Consider the following 22,476-nt stretch of genomic DNA (forward strand, 5'->3'; position numbering starts at 1 on the left):
CAAACGGTGAATAACACTGGTCCAGAATGCAATGTTAGGCATGAACTGAATGTGGAAGAGTAAGGATATCAGCCTTAATATAAAATGCCAGCTAGTCAACGCCGTTGTCTTCCCCATAACAATCTATGGATGCGAAAGCTGAACCCTGAAGAAGGAAGACAGGAGGAGAATAGATGATTTCAAATTATGGTGTTGGAGACGAATGCTGCAAATACCATGGACAGCCAAAGTTACCAACAAGAGAGTGTTAGAGAGGAGCAACCCAGCTATGCCATTAGGAGGGAAGATATTACGGCTAAAGCTCACAAACTCTGGACACATCATGCGATCAAACTCGCTAGAAAAATCGTTAATGCTTGGTATGGTCAGTGGCAAAAGGAAACATGGTCACCAAAGGATCCGCTGACTTGACACGATCAGAACCGATACAGTGATGACCATGAACCAATTTAAAAAAGCAGTCAGAGACAGGGACACATGGCGAAAACTTTCCTACAGAATTGCCGAGGGTTGGACACGACTGAACAGATAAAATCACCAAGCTTATATGCCACAACTTTCTGTTTTTTCTAGTGCCTTCTAGTTATTTATTTAATTAATTAATTATTTATTTAATTTTATTATATTTATATACCGCCTTCCCCGGAGGCTCAGTTACTTCTAAGTTTTCTTTTTTATTTGAAAGAAAAAAAATACGGCTTATAATAAAGCTTGCATTATAGTATTCTTTATTATGTTCTTTGTTTATATAAATTATTTTTATCATTTAATAGTAATCCTTTACATTCTGATAAGATTTTAACACATTCTACCTTTCCTCATACAATCTATTCAAATTTTTAAAAAGATCTAGTAATAATTTATAGAATTCTAATATACACTTCATTTAAAATATTCTGCCTTTTCTCATATTAATATTACCAAATAAAAATATTTGACTGCCATTTTAACAACATCCAAAACTTTATCATTAGTATTTTAAATTACTTATATATTGCATATTATAAAATACATGTATGGAAAACGAAAAACTTGTTTTAATGAAATAATAGGTATATTTTTATTATTGCTTTAATATCTTTACTAAAAAAGAAGAAAAGTTAGAGAATAAAGAACTACCTCTTTTCCTTAATTTTCCCCTTCACTGAATAGAATTTTGACATCAATTTACATCTAGCAAGCTTCTTAGAGACATTGAATACATTTTATTTTAAGCATTCATTGCAGTACTATTTGAAAACAATAATTCACCTTAAGGTGAATTATTTTAATCTTTTAATAAATATCTGAATAAGAAAAACAAAGCAAACAACTCCCCTGCTTTTTAACCGCTAGCTATTCCCAAGTGTTAAACTTCCCCCTTTTAACCTTTTTTACAAATTCTCATATAAACATGTATTTCCAATATTTCAATATCTTATATCTATAGCAATAATAATAATTTCATAATTACAATTCTTATTTATTCAAATTACCTACTAACAATAGTCTGTTCACCTTTTATCAAAAAGATGGAAGAAAATTCTTCCCCCAATGGTGAATCTCTTCTACTTCCAAAATACTTTCCCCATCTAAACATATTTTACCCCTAACTACTTCTCAATGTTAGTCATTCCCCTTCTGTCCAGAGTCTCATATAAGCTTATCTTTCCAATATTTAGATATTTTAAAGTCTCTATCAATAATACTAATGTCATCATTGTCAAATTTGGCAATGACTTCCCAGTTTTCTTGGAAAGTCATCATTTCTTTCCAATGGCTCTTTGTGAGCACAAGTTCCAGCCCTTAAAGTATGTATGACTGGCAATTGCTACTTGTGGGAAAAAGAATCATCATGAGACCTTTAATTATCATGAGCAGGCTAAGAAAATAAATATATTAAGATGAAATTTCAAAGTAAATTTACTTTGTCCAGCAAATTTTGTCTATTAGTTGTTTCATGGAAATTTTGTCCCACTCTTCAGCATGTGGAGCATCCCAAGGTGCTTCAGGAGGAATCTAAAGTCAAAGAACAAAAATGTTGATATTCACTCACATGCATAGATGATTGCCAACCCATTGTATTCCAATGTCATCTCTATTCTCCATTTTTTAACACCTGAATTGTGGTGATTTAGCATGTACACATATGCAAGTGCACACACAAATATATAAGAAGACAAAGAAGAAGAGTTGGCTCTTATATGCTGCTTTTCTCTACCTGAAAGAGTCTCAAAGCGGCTTACAATTGCCTTCCCTTTCCTCTCCCACAACAGATACCCTGTGAGGTGGGTGAGGCTGAGAGAGCCCTGATATAACTGCTCGGTCAGAACAGCTTTATCAGTGCCATGGTGAGCCCAAGGTCACCCAGATGGTTGCATGTGGGGGAGCAGGGAAACAAGCCCAGCTCGCCAGATTAGAAGTCTTCACTCCTAACCAGTAGACCAAGCTGGCTCTCTACTACCACATAGCCTTATGTCTGGGTATCACTCTCCAGGGGTGGCTTGCAAATCGGGCTGAAGTCTATGGTGGCAGCAAGCTGGATACCAGTGGCGACTTTTGGTGAGAGGTTTCTTCAAAAGCACGGACACAGCATGAGCAGATTTAAACCTGGCTTGCCAGATCAGAAGTCTGCACTCCTTACCACTACACTAAGCTGGCTCTCAATACAATACAATACGATTAAGACAATACAAATGATTAATCTGGTGCTTTTGACCCTTAATTGGTCCTGTTCCAGCCTCCATCTCTGAACCAAATAGACTTCAGACCGACTCTGTGCAGTTTGCTGTCAGAAATTGTGACTTTTACTGGGACTGCAACAATATAGCACTGGATAATAGTTATGCATTCCCCGAGGAACATTTATATGCAGGTAGCTGTAAAAACTGAAAAAGCACCTATTGATACTGAAAGCAAATTTTATTCAAGGGGACAGCTTGCCTAAAACTTGTCCAGATAGATTTCTACAACAGAAGATCCCTCCAATCAGCCCTCTAGTTTGACCCTGCTTGATATTATGGCCTGAAACTCATTACTGGATGCTCCCGAATATACTGCTGACTACTGGCCAAGTATGAAGACTGACAAACCTGTACTCGACAAACACCTGAAACTCTGGCAAATAACAGGACCAGAATCATGACGTATAAGAATTTTGGTTTATTTGCTCATGCTTCAACACTGCCTGTTTATTTGTTTGTATTATTTTCTGCAGTCATATATGTCTTTTTCATGGTTTTATATCCATGATCTTCCAAAGATTTTCCTGTATTATACATATGATTCAATTTACAGTTTCCAATTAGCGTTTGTAGTATATTGTACAGTAATACCTTCCAATTAACTACCGTATATACTCGCATATTAGCCAAGGCAGTTAATTTTACCACAAAATCTGGGCAAACTTATTTACTCGCATATAAGCCAAGGGTGGGAAATGCAGCAGGCTACTGGTAAACTTACAGGATGGCCTAAGTGCTTAATCCATGCTCAATTATCACAGACTTTCCCATCCAGCCTCCCCCCCCCCCCCAACAAATACAGAAAAGTCAAAAGGATGAATAGCTGCTGTTTTTTTGGACCCCACTTTTCACTAACCAAAGGAGTCTCAAAGCGGCTTACAATTGCCTTCCCTTCCTCTCTTGATGCCAGACACCCTGAGAGAGCACTGACAGAACTGCTCTATGAGGACAGCTCTGGCTGGAGAACCAAACAGCCCCCCCCCCAAGGCCAGCAAACCAGAGCAGAACAATAGTACCCAAATTTGGCAACCTACTACAACAAGTACAACAGCTACCAAACTAGGGGCTACAGTGCCCCCCACAACAAAACACTGAAATAAAGAACTGTAAAACTGAAAACTGAAAGAAAGAACTGTAATAATCAACTTTTAAAAGAAATACAACCCCAAGAAGAAAAGGCAAACAATGCTGCCCCTCAGATAAAAGAAGAAACACTGAAGAAACAGTAAATCCCAAAACACCCCCAAAACCCACCCCACCCCACCCACAGAAACCAAAAGAATAGTTTGGAAGAAGTGATTAGGAAAAGATGGGGAAAAAATATGAGAATGCCCATTGGCACTTACCGTGAAGGGTACTTCTCCCTGGGTTCTAGGACTCCATCCTTGATGGGTGGTTCTCACCGCTGGTGCTAGGGAGGCAGGCCTTAAATTTACTTCCTCTTCCTGTCTCCCTGGTAGAACCGCCCTCATCTTCAGTTGTGATCCTTCCAAAGCTCAGAGAAACAATACTCCAAACTACCATAACCATAACTCTCTGTAATAATTTTTCTTTTCTTTCTTTCTTTCTTTCTTTTTTTTAATAATAAGAACATGAAATAGTGGAAGAGGAAGCAGAAAAAAGTTCCGAACAACTAAATTCCAATATTCCCCCTTTTCCTGTCCCATAATGACTATAACAGGACTAAATTTCAGACGACGCCCAGGGAGGGCTGGATGGAGTCCTAGAACCCAGGGAGAAGTACCCTTCACGGTAAGTGCCAATGGGCATTCTCCCCTGGTTCTAGGACTCCATCCTTGATGGGATATGCAAGAGCTTACTTTGTCCCGGGCGGGATTGTGTCGTTTGAATCTAAGCCTTGAAAAAGAACACTTCTGCCAAAGGCAGCCTCCGCTGCACTGTAATCATTAAGCTTATATGGCTAAATTTCTGTCCTCAGTTTTTAAACTTAAACTGTCCGATGCATCTTGACTACCTTTGTATAGCCTCCTAATCTGCTTTATGCCAATAAACGTACTGTATTGTATTGAATACTAAGCTTATAGTGCCTAATAAAGGTGGAAATTGAAGACCAGGTAGCCGCCTTGCAGATCTGTTCTACAGAGGCAGAATTTATCATGGCAGCATCTGTTGCAGCTCCCCTAACTGAATGCGCTGTAATGCCAGAGGGCACAGGCCTACCCAATGAACTGTATGTTTCAGCAATACAATCCCTGAGACACTTTCCAATAGCCACAGTAGACATCCTTTCCCCTTTATTAGGCGGAGAAATGCTTATGAACATTGACTCTGATCTCCTAAATGGCTCCGTACGTATAAGGAATGCCTTGAGGGCCCTTCATACATCTAATCTATGCCACAAAACTTCTTTAGGATGTTTAGGGTCAGGAAAGAATGTAGGCAAATTGATTTCCCCCATCCTGTGGAATCTAGATTCCACCTTGGGCCTAAATATAGGATCTGTCCACAAAACCACCTTATCTTTGTAGAACACCCAAAGATCTTTCCTAATGGATAAAGCTCCTAATTCTGAAATTCGTCTAGCAGACGTTACTGCAACTAAGAAAATAACCTTGAGTCGCAAATGTCTCAATGAAATATCCTGTAAAGGTTCAAAAGGTTGTCTCAGCAACGCTGATAGTACCACACTCAGGCTCCAAGTTGGGAAACGATGCACGGCTGGGGGAGAAACTACCGTGGCTCCCCTCAGAAACCTAGTAACGTGAGGATGCTTGGCTAAGGGAAACCTTTGAACCTTCGGAATAACTGTCGCCAAGGCTGCCACCTGTCTACGTAATGTGGATGGTTTCAAACCCTTATCCAATCCTTATAAAAATTCCAAGATGACCCATAACCCAATCTTTAAAGGGTCCTGTTTTTTTTTTTTTTTTTTTTTTGTCTGCACCACCTGACAAATACCTTCCAAGAATAATTATATATCCTAACAGTAGAAGGTTTTCTGGCCGCCAGTATGGTGCTAGTCACCTTTTCACTAAGGCTGCATTTTAGCAGAGTTCAGTCTCCGCGCTGTCAGCTGTAGCCAGCCTGGCTCGTAATGCCAAACTGGCCCCTGTGTCAAGAGATCTGGTATTACCGGTAATGACAGGTGTTTCCCCACCGCTAGACGCAGGATTGTTGCGAACCATGGTCTGCGTGGCCAATAAGGAGCCACCAGGATTACCTGTGCCCCTTGCTGTCTGACCCTTCTGAGTACCTTGGGAATGATTGGGACCGGAGGAAATGCCTATAACAGACCCTGCGGCTATTGAGCCGTCAGGGCATCTATCTGTTCTGCTCTGGGTTGAGCAAACCTGGTGAAAAACCGAGGTAAGAGCACATTCTCCTGACTGGCAAACAGATCTACCACTGGATTGCCAAAGTGATCCACAATCATTTTGAATACACCCCAATTCAAGGACCATTCTGCTTCGGAAATCTCCTGTCTACTGAGCAAGTCGGCCTGTACATTCAGGATCCCTTTGATATGTTCTGCTCTCAGGGACAGAAGAGTCTTCTCTGCCCATTGTAAAATCAGTGACGCTTCCTTGTGAAGTGAGGGAGATTTCCTCCCCCCTTGCTTGTTTAAATAAGCCTTGGCTGCAACATTGTCCGTTCTTACCAGGACATGCTTTTGCTGTAATTTGATTTGGAAGTGTACCAAGGCCAGTCAAATTGCTCTGATTTCCAATAGGTTTATTGGAAACTCCCTCTCTTGTGCTGACCATTTCGCTAGAACATGCCTAGTTTCCAGAGTGGCTCCCCACCCTGACAGACTGGTATCTGTGAAGAGGACTAATTCTTGTTCACGAAAAAGCGTCCCTGACCAAGATTCACCGGCTTCAGCCACCACAAGAGGCTGCTCCTTACGGCAGGAGTTAACCTGATTCTGATGTTTGACTTGGCTGTTATTTTCTCCTAAAATGGCCTTAGAAGGGACTGTAAAGGACGCAGGTGGAAATGCCCCCATTGTAATGCTTCCGTGTTTCTACCAGAACTCCCATGAGTTTTGCCAGTGTCATAAGTGAAATTGATTTTTCTCGTATCACAGCCCCCACCAGATCTCTGGTCTTTTTGATCTTTTTGTTTGGCAAAACCAATTTCCCTTTTTATTTTATTTATTTATTTATTTATTTTTTCGTGTTCAACAAAACTCCCAGATACTCCAAAGCACTGGGTAGGAACCATGGAACTCTCTTCCAGATAGACTAGAAATCCGAATTCCTTCAGAGTGGTAATCACTCTCTCTGTGTGTAATGTTGATTCCTGAGCTGATGACGCTCAGATCAAGAGATCGTCCGAAAATGATGTATTAACACGCCTGACTGGCGTAATGCCACAAATGGAATTGGACGCCAATCCCCGTTTGATTTTGGCACTGTAAACAGAATTTTCTCTGTTCCTCTGCAGGAACTATTTCTATTGCTCTTATGTTTAGTAGATGTTGGACTGCTTTTAGCAGAGCATCTCTCTTGAGCCGATTTGCGCTTAATGGAGACACCAGACACCTGTTGGGGTGAATTGCAAAAAATTCTATTTTGTAACCAACCTGAACTATCTCTGCAGCCCATTAGACGGACTGCTCTTCAACCATCTGTAAGGGAACAATGATAAACGACCCCCTACCGGAATCTCCCCGTCTTCTAGGGAGACTTTATTCTGGGAGGAGTCCCTGTCCGGCTTCTCCTGTCTGTTGAAGCCTTGTCTGCTATATCGGGAGTAACGTCCCCTACGAAGGGAATATCGACTATTCCCCCAGGATCCTCTCCTGTTCTCCCGAAATCTTGGTAGGGTGTTCTGTGATCTGAAAGAAAAGCCTTGAAACTTTCTATCATTACCACGTCTAACAAACTTTGGCATCATTTGCTTTTTATCTCGGGTTTTGATCAAAATTCTATTCAATGCATCCCCGAACAATTTATCTCCCTGAAAGGGGTAGGCAATAACAATGGATTTGGAATGATTGTCTGCAGGCCAGGCCCTCAGCCAAAGACCACGCCTAGCAGCTGCCAAGGACGCAAGTCCCCTGGCTGCAAAAATAACTGCATCCAAAGTAGTATCTGCTAAATAACAAACTGCCTTTAACAGTCGTGATACACCTTCAGTAGACTTCTTGTCTGCTTCAGGAATTAATCTTACCAGCTTTCCAGTCCAGTATCGAAGCCCTAGCCGTTATGGAAGCTGTGGACGAGGCTCTAATGGCCATAGTTACAGCCTCATGTGCCTTTTTGAGAGAAAAATCTGCCTTTTTATCCATCTGGTCTCTAAGGTGACCCTCACCATTCTGAGAAACCAGACCCTGTGACTGCAAGGCCGGGACTGGTGCATCGACCAGAAATGTCTGTAAAACTCTTCCACATAGTCTGAGAGTTTGTACCTTTTTTTTTTTTTTTAAATAAATGCCGGAAATTGCTTGTTAGCCATAGGTTTTTGCCATTCTGCCTTAATCTTTTTTTTTTTTTTTCCAAAAAATTCAGGCATAGGAAACACCTTTTGTACGACCTCCACAGGAGGAAAAAATTCTTCCTTACCTTTCACTCTAGGCTTCATATCTTTTTCTGGCGGTGCCTCAGCTGCCTCTGGCTGAATAAGGGCTAAAGCCACAATACATTTCTGTAATAAATCTTGAAAATCCTCCTCTTTACAAAATCTCTGAGTTAACTCAGGGACCTGAATATCTTCCTCCATCGCCTGTGTCCCCTGTTCTTCATCCATCAAAAACTCACCTTCTGGATCGCTCACAGACGATCCTGAGGACAGAGGTACATTATAGCATCTCTTTCTAGCCGCCTTGGTGGGAACGGAATGAGGAACCTGCTCATAGTGAACAGAATGCGATGGGGAATAATATTGAACAGGAGGATGCAGCATCCTAGGCGGTAAAGGTACAGAAGGCACATTTAAAGCAGACCTTTGCTGATAAAACGAATTCATTTCGTTTCTTAACATACACTTCATAAAATTGAACATTTCAGAGGACATGCCAGCAGGCAGCCCTTCACTCACATTCGTAGGTCTGTCTCCAGAAGAAGTGCCAGGCTGTGGGTGTCCCAGAGAGCCAACAGAGGTTTGGGATTCACCTTGTATTATAGAGCTCGTGCTGTCATTTTGGCATTCAGCCACTAGGGGGACTCCTTCCCCCACGTGCAACTCAGAGCTCTGCACATGGCTGCCCTCGAGGCCAAAGCTCCCTGCAGAGCTAATCATGACGCAGTCAGAATTGCCTCCGGAGCTTGTTTGTTTAGGCAGAACGCCTCTGCTAGCCCGTTCACACTTCTCTCCACGCAGCCTTTTGGCTGTTTTGCAAATAGCCTTCCTAGGCTTATCGGGCTGCTCCTGGGCTGCCTGCCACGGTCAGTAAGGTTCCCGATGGAACGCAATCTGCCGGGCCCGTAGCTCCACCAGCCGCTCCATGCGTGCCTGGGAGATCAGACTCCAACAAATAATCATCTTGAAAAACACTTTTTGCCATTCTGAACAGTAAGTAAATTTCCTATTAATCTAACTTTAAACTTTAAACTCTAACCTGGTAACATTAACTATGAACTGGGAGGGAAAGATACAGAGGAAAAGAAGTAGAAGGATTTTAGTATAGAAATTCCAACTAACAGTCTTAATCTAGCTTCTATAAAAAAAAAGGTGAAGAGCTAATGCTCACACAACCGCACTCCCTGCAGGCAGGAGAAAAACTGAAGATGAGGGCGGTTCTACCAGGGAGACAGGAAGAGGAAGTAAATTTAAGGCCTGCCTCCCTAGCACCAGCGGTGAGAACCACCCATCAAGGATGGAGTCCTAGAACCAGGGGAGAATTCCTTAGTCAAACCATTGATGTACCACAAGCTGACAGAGTAGGTTCAGCTTTCAAAATATTTGCAGAAGGCAATGGTTAGCTGGGGAGCAATTAGCTCACTTCCAAAGAGCTTAGTTTTTAAGATTTTTGTAGAAGGCAAAGGTTAACTAGCTCACTTGCAAAGAGCTCAGGTTGCAAATGCAATGCTGTGATTGGCTGGCTGGGGGCAGGCTGTTAATCAATTACCCGCGTATAAGGCGAGGAGGTGCTGGAAAACTCGGCTTATATGCGAGTAAATACGACACTTAATTTGTATCTGCAACACTTTAGAGTTTGTCTTCCTACTGATAGTCACGTACCCACTCGAGTGATGATAACCAGTACGAAAAAATGTGCCTGCTTAAGAAAACCAAATTAACACAAATCTACAAAGTTTCTATGCTCAAAGTCAAATGTGCTCTTTTTTTTTTTTACTGTTGCTTCTATTTAGCTCCTTCCTGTTCATTGAAGTAGCTACAAAATTCCTAAATCTTAACGATCATGGGTCTTGGGGGAGTATGTGTCTTTCTTTGGGGGTGTGTGTATCTGTAGGAGCTTAATTACTGGTGTTTTTGTGTGTGTGTGCAGCCAAAATTTTTGTTTTTTCTTAAACACTTTTGGTTGTAAAGACAAGTTAATGTTAACTTAAGAAATTGAGAATGTGGCAAACATTTTGTCTATTACCACTATGTATGATTTCTGAACACAAAGAATTAACTTAGATTAGGATCCTCTTCAAATGTTAGATAGGTGGCAAAGTTGAGTATGCACAAATTTGAATACTCATATTTCATTAACACATAGTATTATGTAACTACAACTAAGTACAAAATAGACTGAGAATCTGACTATTTCCGCATGAGGAATCTGCCTCTGGACAGACTCAGGTTGCTGATAGGTTTTAGAGCCTGCACAACATGATGTCACCTGCATCCTGAGGCTGTCCAGGGGCTAGCTTGAGTTTTGTCAGATTTGCCTTGGGACGAGGGAAATGGGAAATAGTGGATTTGCCACTTTTTATCTCGCATTTCATCGGTGAGCAACAAGAGGCAAGCCTGCATGGAGGGGGAAAGGCGCAATAGTCTCTGTAGTGTTGTCCCACCCTCTCTATTTCCTGCTCCAAGAATTTAAAAAAAATAGTGCAGTCCACATTGACAATGTAGCTTTGTGGTCCTGCAGCAAAGGCAAAATAAAATCTTCTTTAAAGTGTCCATGGTCTTTTTGGGATCAGGCAGGCAAAACACAGTCCCATTTGTATTTTCTGGAAGTGATAAATGAATGGGGAAAGGGGGGGGGGTGTTACCATTTCCAGCATCTCACAAATCCACCCAGACATAAATAGAGTCCAAAACATCATGAATCACAAAAAGGGGAGGGGGGAATGCTGTATTATTCTGGCGTTTCTCCATATCAATGCAGAAGTGTCAATTTTTTAAATAAAATGCATCTTTGTTGTGGCATTACTGCATAGCAATGCAGAAGTGTCCTTTTTTAAAAATAATTTTTTTGGGGGGGGGGAGGGGGGGAAGAACGTTTCAGTCCATGAGGTAACTGCTGGGCTGTAATTGGTAGCTTGCTGTGATTGACAATCTGGGGAGAAGTTTGTTTTGTTTTCCCTTTCAGCCTCGTTGGGAGGGAAAAAGCCATGACAGGGCACAGGGAAAACACGGGAGAGATCTCCCTTATGGAGGGCTGCAAACGCAAGGTATACCATCCTGTGTTTGCAAGGAAAAATCCACGTGTGTTTTGCCCCTCCCTGTGGAAATGGTCTTACTTTCAAGTCCACAGTGCAACTAAAACCTGACAGATGGTCCTGACTTATAGTCCCATATATATAACAGAAGGAGATCCCAATCTGCTCTTTACTTGGTTCTTATGGCTGTTTAAACAAAGATTCAATATTTTATCATATGAGCTTTTTAAAAAACTCGTGAATATTGATGCCTGGATAAATCACATCCTTCCTACGAGGATGGACACATTTTTAAGTTAATGAATTCCAGCATACCTCTTTTCCCATTTCATCCATGGTTCTCCAAAAGTTGTTAAAATCCAGATATTCTAAAGGATTCCACAGTGTAGGAAAGGCACCCAGAAATGGATAGGATTTTCCCTGTAACAGACAAATATAGAATGTGCATGCATTTGTGATTCCTCAAGGCTTCCACATGAGAGTAGTAAAAAACTTCACTCTTTTTAAGTAAATAAAGAGGAGAAATGTTCATATATATGCATAATTTGGAGTTACGACTGTGGCTGCCTAGAATGACCCCTTTGCTAACAGGGTTAGCTGTCAGTGTTTACGCATGGGAATTCACATGAATTTTCCAGGGAGCCATCAATTGGTGGATGCTTATTTAAAAACCCATTTTTAAGTTGTAAGCTGGCTCCCAGAGGAGTTTACAAGTATGAGAATCAAACATAATGATTAAAATACAATACAAAATGTTTCTTGAGGAGAAAGTTCTCAGTTGTGATGGATCCAAGCATGATCAAGGGATGTTTGGCTGTTCACCCTTCCATGAACTTAGGGACTGCCCTTGGGATGGGGGAAGTGGAAGCTCCCCTCTCTTAGATCTCCAAGCACGTATGTTGAGTTCCAGGTCTTTTCCACTGCTGATAATGCAATGATTACTAATTTAGAGGACAAAATAAATGAGAAGAAAGAAAAGACACAAGGGGGGGGAAACTGAACCCAAAAAGAATTTGTTTAGAACCAAAGGGTTAAAGAAGTCAGAATGTGAGGGCATGGTAGTTCTATATTGGAGTTCTATATCTAAACTTAAAACATAAATATTATAAAATATGCATGAATTTATTACAAATTTTTGGCTCTGAACAAACACGTATTGGCCAATTGGCCTCCTTCGACAGTCAAACAATGTTGTTATACAATGTTACATAATATTACCTGCTACTGGCTTCAGACTGCATCTAAAAATGTTTTTTGGGGAGAGGGGGAGATCAGGAGAGGAAAGCCCACAGCTGAATTACCATTCAACACATGTACCTGAGCAGGTCAAGAGGTTATTTAAAATGAGGCCACTGAATTATATCTCTGCCTTAGGTCACAGATATTTATGTTATCTATTGGGTTCCACTTTATAAAAGGGAAACTGGCCCTGGGGTGGAGCAAGTCCGGCTGTCCGAGCTGGAATAGGGCCAATCAGGGTGCGGCCAACAAAACTGCGCCCGGCGGGGAAGGCCCTTGCAGCTGCTCCTAGGCCTGGGAAGGCCTTTTGCCATGTCGCAGATGCGGCGAGAGGCATTCCTGCCACCAGGGGCAGCTCTCTGCCAGTGTGCCCAGCGGGGAGGGACCTCCCAGCTGCCCCTGGGCCCGAGAAGGCCTTTCGCTCCATTGCAGCGAAAGCCCTTCCTGGACTATCACCAAATAATTTGCTAAGGCTAAGGGGGGTGGGCTGAGTCTAGGATAGGAAACAGGGGCTATTGGCCCCTTGGCCCTGGACTGACAATTGGAGGGGCCAATCGGAAGGCGCGAAGTACCTTCCGATTGGGCCCTCACCAGGACAGACCAGAGTTCCATCCACCCAGCCCAGCCAGGGGCAATCTGCAGTCTGCTGCCAGTCTGCTCTTGACCACTGCAGGAAGAGGAGGTCAATAGGGCTGCCAAGGGGGATGAGAATAGAGGCTTGGACAGGCTGTCCTAACTGTCATGTGCAACTGTAAATTGCTTCAGAACACTGACAGAGCTCGCAGGAGGCTGGTGAGTGCACTCCCTCCCCTTCCCTTCAGGCCTGCTGCAAAGGAGCATTTAAGTAGGAAAAAACCAAATACACCAAGATGGGGGAGACTTGTCTTGGCAGTAGCATGTGCGAAAAGGATCTAGGAGTCTTAGTAGACCATACATTGAACATGAGTCAGCAGTGTGACTCAGTGGCTAAAAAGGCAAATGGAATTTTGGGCTGTATCAAACAGAGTATCGTGTCCAGATCACGGGAGGTGATGGTACCGCTTTATTGTCCCTTCCAACTCTATCATTCTATGATTCTAGGCCTTAAATGTTTCTTCTCTTCCACAACCCTGTCCAAAGTAGCCTTTTCTGCCCGGGGGGCTGATCTTTATACTATGAAGATGAGCTGTAATCCAAGAGCTCTCCAGGCCTCACCTAGAAGTTGGCTACCCCTGGGCTGGGAATATTCCTCGGGTTTTGGAGATGGGACTTCAAAATCATACAATGCCTCAGAGTCCAGCCTTCGAGGAGGCCACGGCTGCGCTTCTGGGCCCGGGGGGGAAAGCCATGCTGCTGCTGGGGGAGGGGGGAAGGAAGCCTTCCCCCAGCCCCAAAAGCACACCTAGCACACGTTGTATTTACAAGTACAACGGGCTTGGTCCCTAGTCAATATATAAACAGTAAAACAGGATTACATCTAAACAATATTAAAACCTATAGAAACAGTCCACTCAAGCTGATGGTTCTAGTTGGCCCAGTTCTAATTTTTATTTTCTATATCACATCTCAGATTTTATTATTCAGGGGGATAGCCATGCAGAGGGGCCCCAGGCAATATTCTAGATGGCATTATCAGTGAGGTTCATTGGTTCCAACCAAATGCCTGGCAGAAGAGCTCCATTTTACAAACCCTACGCAACTGAGTGAGCTCTGACACAGTCCCGTAGTATTGGAGCTGTGATATTTAAAACTCCATTACCCATTAATTTGCAAAATTGGGGCATCTCTCAGTTGTCTCTTATCATGTGGACAAGAGAATCCCTAAACAAAGATTTAGTCATGGCTTGGGCCTGTCTAAAGAGAAGAGCAAGATAGAAAAGAGCTTCTTCCTCTTGGCCTCAGAGTTTAAAATATGCCATGATAGTAAGTTCCCCTTTGAGGTCTTTCTCATTCTTGAACAAAAAGACAAAACATCAATGCAGCCATTTCACTTTTGCCATTTCTGTTTCCAGGTTTGACAATCCTGCAGGGTGTGTGAAGTGATAAACATTTTGTTCTTCCTTAAGCTAAACTCACAGCCATTTGTATTTGTAAGTACTGAAGCATTAGGAGGGATGAATCATGCCTGTACTTTTCTCCTTTGCCAGCTACAGATTTGTATCTTCTAACAGCATAACTAGGGTTGTGCGCTTTGGGCTCAAATGGCTGCTTTGGCACAACCCTAGCATAAACCCAATTATTAAAATATCAATAAGATATCTAGGGTAGAGGACATTTTTCCACATATTCTTTTGCCATAGTTCTAGCAGTTCCAATTTGGCCATTTGGCTATCACCTCTACATTTTAATTGCAAAAATACACCATACCCCTTATACCAGAAGAAAAAGGACAAGAGACTTGCATCCCTTTAAAAAATATAGTCTGGGAATTCAGAGAAGCTCATAATAGATCATTATAATGCTACAGCAGTTAGTTAGCTTCTAACTTCTAAAAAGCCCCACAAAGCCTTCCAGTGGCAGGATGAAATAGAAGCCTGACGTGGGTGGAATATGGCCCTGGTGAAGATGTGACTAGCAATATGGCCCTGGTGAAGATGTGACTAGCAAGAATCTATACTATCCTGCCCATAGGGCACATAAATGTGCTTTGGCTATCGTTACTCGCTGAAGATTGTAATGAACTAGTAAATTAACGATCACAACAAAGTGGGAGGGATGAACAGAAATAGGATACAAAGAGGACAGCTAAAAAATCTCCATGTGAAAGATGCTTATACATTAATTCAATGCCTTTTAACACATGCAACATCATATCAAACACATGTAGTGCATGTCACAGAAATTCTCAGTGGATGTAGAATGCCACACTTGGTGCAGCAAAACAATGAAACGTGACATTCATTCAACATTATTTGTGACCTAGCTCCAATTCAGAGAGAGATGTGGCAGGCTATCAGACCAGTAGCTTAGAGGTACACCATCCATGCATTGAACTGAAGAGTATGTTAAGGACAAGCTATACATCACATCTTCCGCATAATCACATGGGGATAATCAGGATGTCAGCTGTGAGTTCCCTGCAGTAATTCAACTGAGAAGCACCACAGGGGGCCAGTCTGGATCCAGACCACAGCATAGGAGGGAAGGCATAACCCCCTCTTCATTCTACACCATAGACCTCATTGAAAGCGGCTCCTGTGGTCCAACTCAAATGAGTTCCAGTGGTATCCTGTTCCAAGTCCCGGTAAATGTTTCTTTGTTTCAGTATAGTAGAAATTTACAAAAGAGTGTCTCAGGGAAGGATGGCAATCTCAGCATGCCCTGGGGTTTTACATAAGTGTGTTTGTGGGAAGAAATCCTATGCATATGTTTTTTCAAAGCAGAACATCCTAAAACATAAATATAGATGATCAAATTCTTACATGTACATGTAGGATACTTCTCTTAACTATATCCACTTTGTATGTTTCTATACCAAGTTCTTTAGCTAGTCGCAGAATTCGATTCTGAGTTGGTCCTATATAGGCTCCACCAACGTCTACATAGCCCACTTGCTTGTTCTGTCAAAAGACAAATATTGCATAAATATTAGAAAGTGGTAGAGACTGGTCCACATAGTCAAGTCCTGAAAATTCAATCAAATGTTACCATACCCTGCAAGGAAAGAGTACTGTATACAAATGCCTCTTCAGCACAGTCTTGTTTCATGCCGTATGACTGATGACATTCACCAGTCAGGCTTTAGTTGTGCACAGTGTAACTATGGGGAGGGGGGGGGGGCTGGAGCTTATAGATATGAGACTTTTTATCATGCTCTTCCTTCAGTTTCCAAAGTAGATCACAGTATACGAGTAGCATTTCTTATTAAACCATCTTGTGGGGTAAAAATTCTCAAAGAATAATAATTTGCTGAGTTTTTATCTCCTTGATGATTCCCAACATTCTATCCATGGAACTATGTTACTGCTTGCTACAAGACTATGGGAAAACTGTGGCTGTTTTTAACTAGCAAAACAGCAGTAACAAACTTTTTGAGAATTCTGTGAGCTGCCAGTGTTTCCCTATTTTCTAGTAGAAACTGGCCTCTTCTACAGTAATGTTTCCTAGCTGGGACTTGCTGAACAGATTGATTTTCAATATACATCCCTACTCCATTAGCAACTGGCAGTGACTATGCTTCATGTACAGTTTTAAAGAGCAGACGTGCTCAAACGCATGAACTTCAGCCAGCCATATTTGGAATGAAAGCAACATATAAAGAACTATGTGTTTTTATTTGCATGGTGTTTCTAAGCAATCACTCTTTGGATCTTGTTTATAACAAGCAATGGAAACCAAATATTTTCAGCCTCTAGGGGAGAAAAGAGAGAGAGAGTGTATGCTGAAGTTTTATGCTCACTAGTTGTTACCACAACTTGCTTCGCTTTAATGATGTTGATTATGAGTAAGTGTAGGAGTAGTGCGGCTATTTGTGTTGGAGCTTCACCAGCAAATGTTCTCCAGAATTGTGGCTCAAAACCAAAGCGGTGTGTGTGTGTGTGTGTGTGTTGATTCTCAAAATCCGTCTCTGCATGTGGAATGGAACAGTCTGGCCCGCAGCAGCTAAGAGAGAGAGAGAGACCACAATATGGTGGGTGAAGCTGGCTGTGGCTGGTGATGCACACTGCAAACTTGCAAATGTGAAAGCACTCTGGTGCTTTAGTATAGCCTATGAAAGGATTCAGAAGTCCTGGTTAACAGCAATTCCCAAAAACCTTTGGGCTAAGAATTTCCTGTTGATAATGGTTTTGAGATTAAAGTCATCTGAGGAACAACCCACCATTTCCTTTCAGGAAACTTATTACTGATGACAAAATTCAATGCACAACAAAAGACCGTGGGGCTAAAGCACTGGGAACGAGCCAGGTTTCTCTGAGATTTCAACATATCCACAAGAAGTTCAAGTTTTTAAAAAATAATTCTTTGAAAAACATGGGGAGGCCAGGTCTATTTCAAATCATATTGGAGGGAGGAAGGGGTTTGCCCATCACTACCCAGCACTACAGTGTGAGGAAATTAGTTCCTCTGACCTATGGAAGGCCAAATGAACCTTTGAAATAAAGGCTGGGTAAGTATGCACAATTAATCTGTCATTGTGGAAAATACAAGGCTCTTTAGCCACTGAAAGAAGAAGTGTTTGTTCTTATATGCCACTTTTCTCTATCAGGAGTCTCAAAGTGGCTTACAATTGCCTTCCCTTTCCTCTCCCCATGACTGACATCCTGTGAGGTAGGTGAGGCTGAGACAGCCTTGATATTACTGCTCAGTCAGAACAGCTTTATCAGTGCTGTGGCAAGCCCAAGCTCATCCAACTGGCTGCATGAGGAGGCGGAGCAGGGAATCAAACTTGAATCACCAGATTAGAAGTCAGCGCTCTTTACCACTACCCCAAGCTGGCTCTCAAAGGGCTCAGTATTCCGAAATGAGACAGAGTCCACCCCCTGCTTTGGCAATTTTCAGGTTTCTGCCATCTCCCTGGCCTGGGGGAGGGGTTGAAACTTTCAGTGTAACTTCAGGAGCCTCTTCTCTGATGTCCTTCCAAGTTTCAAGACGATTGGACAAGGGGGTCCAATTCTAGGGGCTCCCAATCCTACCACTATTTTTTCTTATCATTAGATAAGAATGGAGGTAGGATGGGGGTATCCTCTTTGGGAGGCCCTGGAATTGGACCCCCTGGTCCAACATGTTTGAAACTTGGAGGGAAGTCAGAGAACAGGCTCTTGAAGCTACCTTGAAAGTTTGGATCCTCTAACATAAACCCCCACCCCAAACAATGGAGATGGCAGAAACTGTAAATTTCCCATTAAAGTCAATGGTACCATAGACTTTAATAGCTGAAGTGCTTCAGAGATGTCCGAAGCGCTTCGGTTGAAACTGGATGGCCCTTTAACGGTCCAAATTGGGTTCTTCCAATAAACCAATCAAAAAATTCAAAAGAAAAAGAATACCATTGGGCGTCCTCCATATGTTGACTCCTCCACATGATGATACCCTCTTGAAACCACAAACTATGAGATCACAGAACAATGAAACCATTAAAAAAATCCTAGAAGCAGTATTATGATAATAGTACTGAAAGAGTTTTATTGATTAATAGAGGGCTTGATTGTTTTAACAGGTTGTTGTTGTTATCATCATCATCATGTTTTAATGTTAAATTTGAATTATATTGTATTTTTATGAACCCAATTTGTAATCATTGAATCACAGAATGTGTATGATGGAATGTTGGAAACTGCCCTGAACCAGCAACACTGGGGGAGCAGTAAATAAATTACTGATTGACTGGATGGCTGGATGGAAAAAAGTGACTCTTACAAAAATGAATTTTCTTATCCAGTACAGGCAGGAAAAATTCAGGTCTCTGTTAATCAATACCATTTTATTTCAGTGATTTGTCATACTCTGTGTTATTTGTTTTGTTTTTAAATACAATAAAATGCTACTTACTCTAACGGTGAATGTTCGGCCCCCAACTCTATCACGAGCTTCTAAAACCACAACACTAAGTCCAGATTCAGACAACAATTTGGCTGCAGACAAACCTAAAGCAAAGTTGAAACAAATTCTAACATGAAAAAATTACTTTAAAAAATCCAGATCAGTCAAACTACCATGTTGTTATTAATCTTCTAATACAGCGGTCCCCAACCCCCAGTCCAGAGACTGGTACCGGTCTGTGGATCAGTTGGTACCGGGCCACGGCTCCTCCTCAGCTGCTGCCTCGGGGGCTGCCCTGCCACTCTGCTGCCAGGTCATATTTGGTGCTGTCCAGCAGCCGCCATGGCTGGGGCTCCCCCTTGGCGTGGCACTGTGCAGCTGCCCACTGGGAAGTCAGGGGCTCCGGTGGGAAAGCAAGTGGAGCAGGGGCTCAGGCAGCTGCGATGTTCCTCGGCAAAAGACTACTCCCCCCCCCCGGGGCCTCAATAAAATTGTCAAGCGTTGACCGGTCCCCGGTGATGAAAAGGTTGGGGACCACTGTTCTAATACATCTCAAACAGTTAAAGAGGAAGGTAAGTCACATTGCAGTATTTTCTTCAAGCTATGTACATATCTGCACACCTAAATTAAAAAAAATATTCCTCATACATTTCTACCTTCTTGCCTAACTCTAGCTGCCATATCTTGCACCAACGAACAAGGTGGTATTGCTCATGAGTGGTAGGGCTGGGGCAGAGCATGCCTGCTTTGACTCCCACCCCCTGCCCCAGCGGGGAGGAGGGTGTTGAGAGTGGTAGGGTTGGCATGGAGTGTCATGGCCTCCACTGCTGGCCAGAAGGCCAGTGAGAGCAGGGGGCCAGTGTGGAGTGTGGCTGCTCAGCATTCCCCACCTTTTCCCAATGGCCAGGAGGCCAGGGAGAGTGAGGTGGCCTGTGCAGAGTACATGAGAAGGGCCTTCTCCAGCCTCCTGGTGGACAGGAGGATGAGGAGTGCAGTGGAAGGTGGATAGGCAGGCATCCAGAGCCCCATGGCTTACTTCCTGCCCATTCTTCATCCTCATGGGATATGCTGGAAGAAGGAGGAGAATGGGGGTAGGAAAGGGGCAATGATTGGTCCTCAGTGGGGGGAGAGCTCCCCTGGCGAGGGCCAATCAGACATGTATGTCATCGGAAGGACTCAATACTTTTTATGTGGTGTGATGTAATCATCCTTTTAAAATAATGTAAAAGAATATCCCAATATACTACAACATTTGACATAGTGCCATGTTTACCACTGTATATCAAAGACTAGCAGAACTGTATTATTAACTAACTAGCTTCAAAGCCCATTCCTAAGAACGGGCCTTGAAAGTGTCCCCTCCCCTGGCGCCTGGCCAGATAGCTTAAGGTAGCTTTGGGCCACAGCTAGCAGCCAGATCAAGTGGGGCGGGCGGGGGCTGGCCAGCTCGTTAGCACCCAGCTCTAATCACCCAGCTCTCATAATGGAATAGTGTGGCTGGACTTTCTTTTTTCTGCCACAAGGAAGCTTGCATGTCACATCTGTGACACCACATATGCAAGCCAGGCAACAAATTGTCACCATTGTACAATTATCACCTGACCACCTTCAGCCACAGAAGTAAGAAAGAGCCTGGCTGGCTTCCTCAGTTTAGATTCCAGTCTGCCGGGCAGTAAAGATGCCACAGAGAAAGTGAAACACACAGTGTTAACCTTTATGTTGGCCAGAAAGATTAGCACTATGTGCTTTGCTTTCTCTATGTCATTACTGTCAGGCCACTCCCTGCTGAGTGGAGAGAGGAAGCATTCTGTACATACGTGAAACGGTGTGAATTTCGGTGAAGACAAAGCTTTCCAAAACCAAAGCAGCTTAGACAGACACTGTTTGCCCTGAAAACAAATGCCTCTAAATGCAAGTTCAAACTACTTCTTCTGCATACTAGAATGTCTGTCAGCACCTTTTGTGCGTGTGTGTGTGGGGGGGGGGATGGAAATATGTAATGGGTATACATTTTGTTAGCTAAAAGTCCTGTGGTGGTATGTTGCATGCTGTGCGGTGTGGCTAAATTAGCTCACTTAAAAAAAAAGTTATCTATTTCCCTCAAGGATTCCTCAATTGTCCTTTGTAGCAAAACTCACAGCCTACATGTTCTCCTTTCTGTAAAATAAGTAGATTTTTCTAGAATGTCTTTTAAATTAATAAAACCTTGATTAAGTTTACTTTATGATACTTATGGCAACATGCAACATGCGTGTGGCTAACTTTTTAACCTCTTGGGTTTTGCATATGTTACAATCAGAGACAAATCACTGAATATCTGTGTTGGCCTGGTGTCAGATAGGGATGATCATTTGGGGGCTTTTTGCACGGCTTCAAAATCGCACAATGGTTGCTAATTGGAAACGCTATTGATTTGCCTTAACGCACGACGTCGTAGACAATCTGCAACACTCCTGAAACCGATCAGCAAAAAGCGCTTCGTTGTAGCGCTTTCAGGGGAATCCCAAAAAGTGGATTCACCCTCCGGAAAGCGCTACACTCTTGCAAACAATCTGTAACACTAGCGATAAAGACCTGTGCGTTAACATTGTTGCGGTTTCTTCAAAGTCCCTCCTCCTGAGCCTGTCCTCCAAACTTCCGGCGAAGCGATCGCCATTTTTTTTTCTCCGAGCGAGCGGGGATAAACGCACCAGCGAGCCTCTTTCTGTTTAGAGGCTTCCCTGGCTTCAGTCCTTTACCTTTAGTCACTAAGCACAAACCACATAAAAGCCCATTTGCTGAAATAAAGTCCCTTTATTTTTTATACATTAATTCAGCCGAAAATCGGGCCCGTGAGAGGAGGGGGGATTTTTTTTTTTATCACTCAAGGCAGCGTGGCAACGATCATACGACAGCTCACATTAGGCAGCTGGATGGGTCTCTCCGTTGCAACGAATCTACCTAGATTCGTTGCTATGGGTCTGTTTTTTTTTTTTAAAACCTTTCTTAAAGGGAAAGGGGCTGTTTGGGAGCATGCTAACGGCTGCCCATTGGCTGCTTGACGGCCAGGGGCGGGACGAGCTTGGCAATAGCGCTTCCTTTCTAGCGATTTCTGCCGAGACCGGAAGCCCGTGGGAAACGCTAAAAAACGCAACTGATTCCACTACAAAGGCAGGTATGCATAACGACGAATTCCACTATTTTAAATGGCGATTTTTCATTCCGCAAACAATTTGCAACAAAGATCCCCGTGCGTAAAGGCCCTTGGTGTCACCTTACAACAGGGATGGGAAAGCTGTGGCCCTCCAGATGTCCATGGACTACAATTCCCATGAGTCCCTGCCAGCAAATCTGGAGGGCCACAGTTTGCCCACCCCTGCCTTAGACTAACAGAGTATTTTCTGTTGGTTCCAGTACACTCTATCCCTTCACCCTGGTTCAGATATAGAACTTTGTCTTTCAGGAGTTGGAAACAAGTAGCTTTCTTCTTCTTATTTCTACAGGCTGAAATAATCATAATAGTAGCACCGCTCTCATGTGCTTCTCACAGTTCTTCC

The 22,476-nt window shown here is 42.8% G+C and overlaps 1 protein-coding gene across 2 annotated transcripts in view; it reads right to left on the bottom strand.

Moving 5' to 3' along the window:
* The window catches only part of LOC143840005 (amine oxidase [flavin-containing] A-like), a 62,009-nt gene that overhangs the window by 26,382 nt on the left and 13,151 nt on the right, over positions 1-22,476 (bottom strand). Inside the window, exons 2-5 of one of the 2 annotated variants that reach the window (XM_077342866.1) lie at positions 18,950-19,044; positions 15,883-16,020; positions 11,558-11,662; positions 1,907-1,998 (exon numbers count right to left, since the gene is read on the bottom strand). In XM_077342866.1, coding sequence (XP_077198981.1) covers positions 1,907-1,998; positions 11,558-11,662; positions 15,883-16,020; positions 18,950-19,044 — 430 coding nt within the window. The remainder of the gene's footprint in view (positions 1-1,906; positions 1,999-11,557; positions 11,663-15,882; positions 16,021-18,949; positions 19,045-22,476) is intronic. The other variant, XM_077342867.1, reaches the window with a different exon arrangement.

Source organism: Paroedura picta, chromosome 6, assembly GCF_049243985.1.
Source record: "Paroedura picta isolate Pp20150507F chromosome 6, Ppicta_v3.0, whole genome shotgun sequence".
Lineage (NCBI taxonomy): Eukaryota > Metazoa > Chordata > Lepidosauria > Squamata > Gekkonidae > Paroedura > Paroedura picta.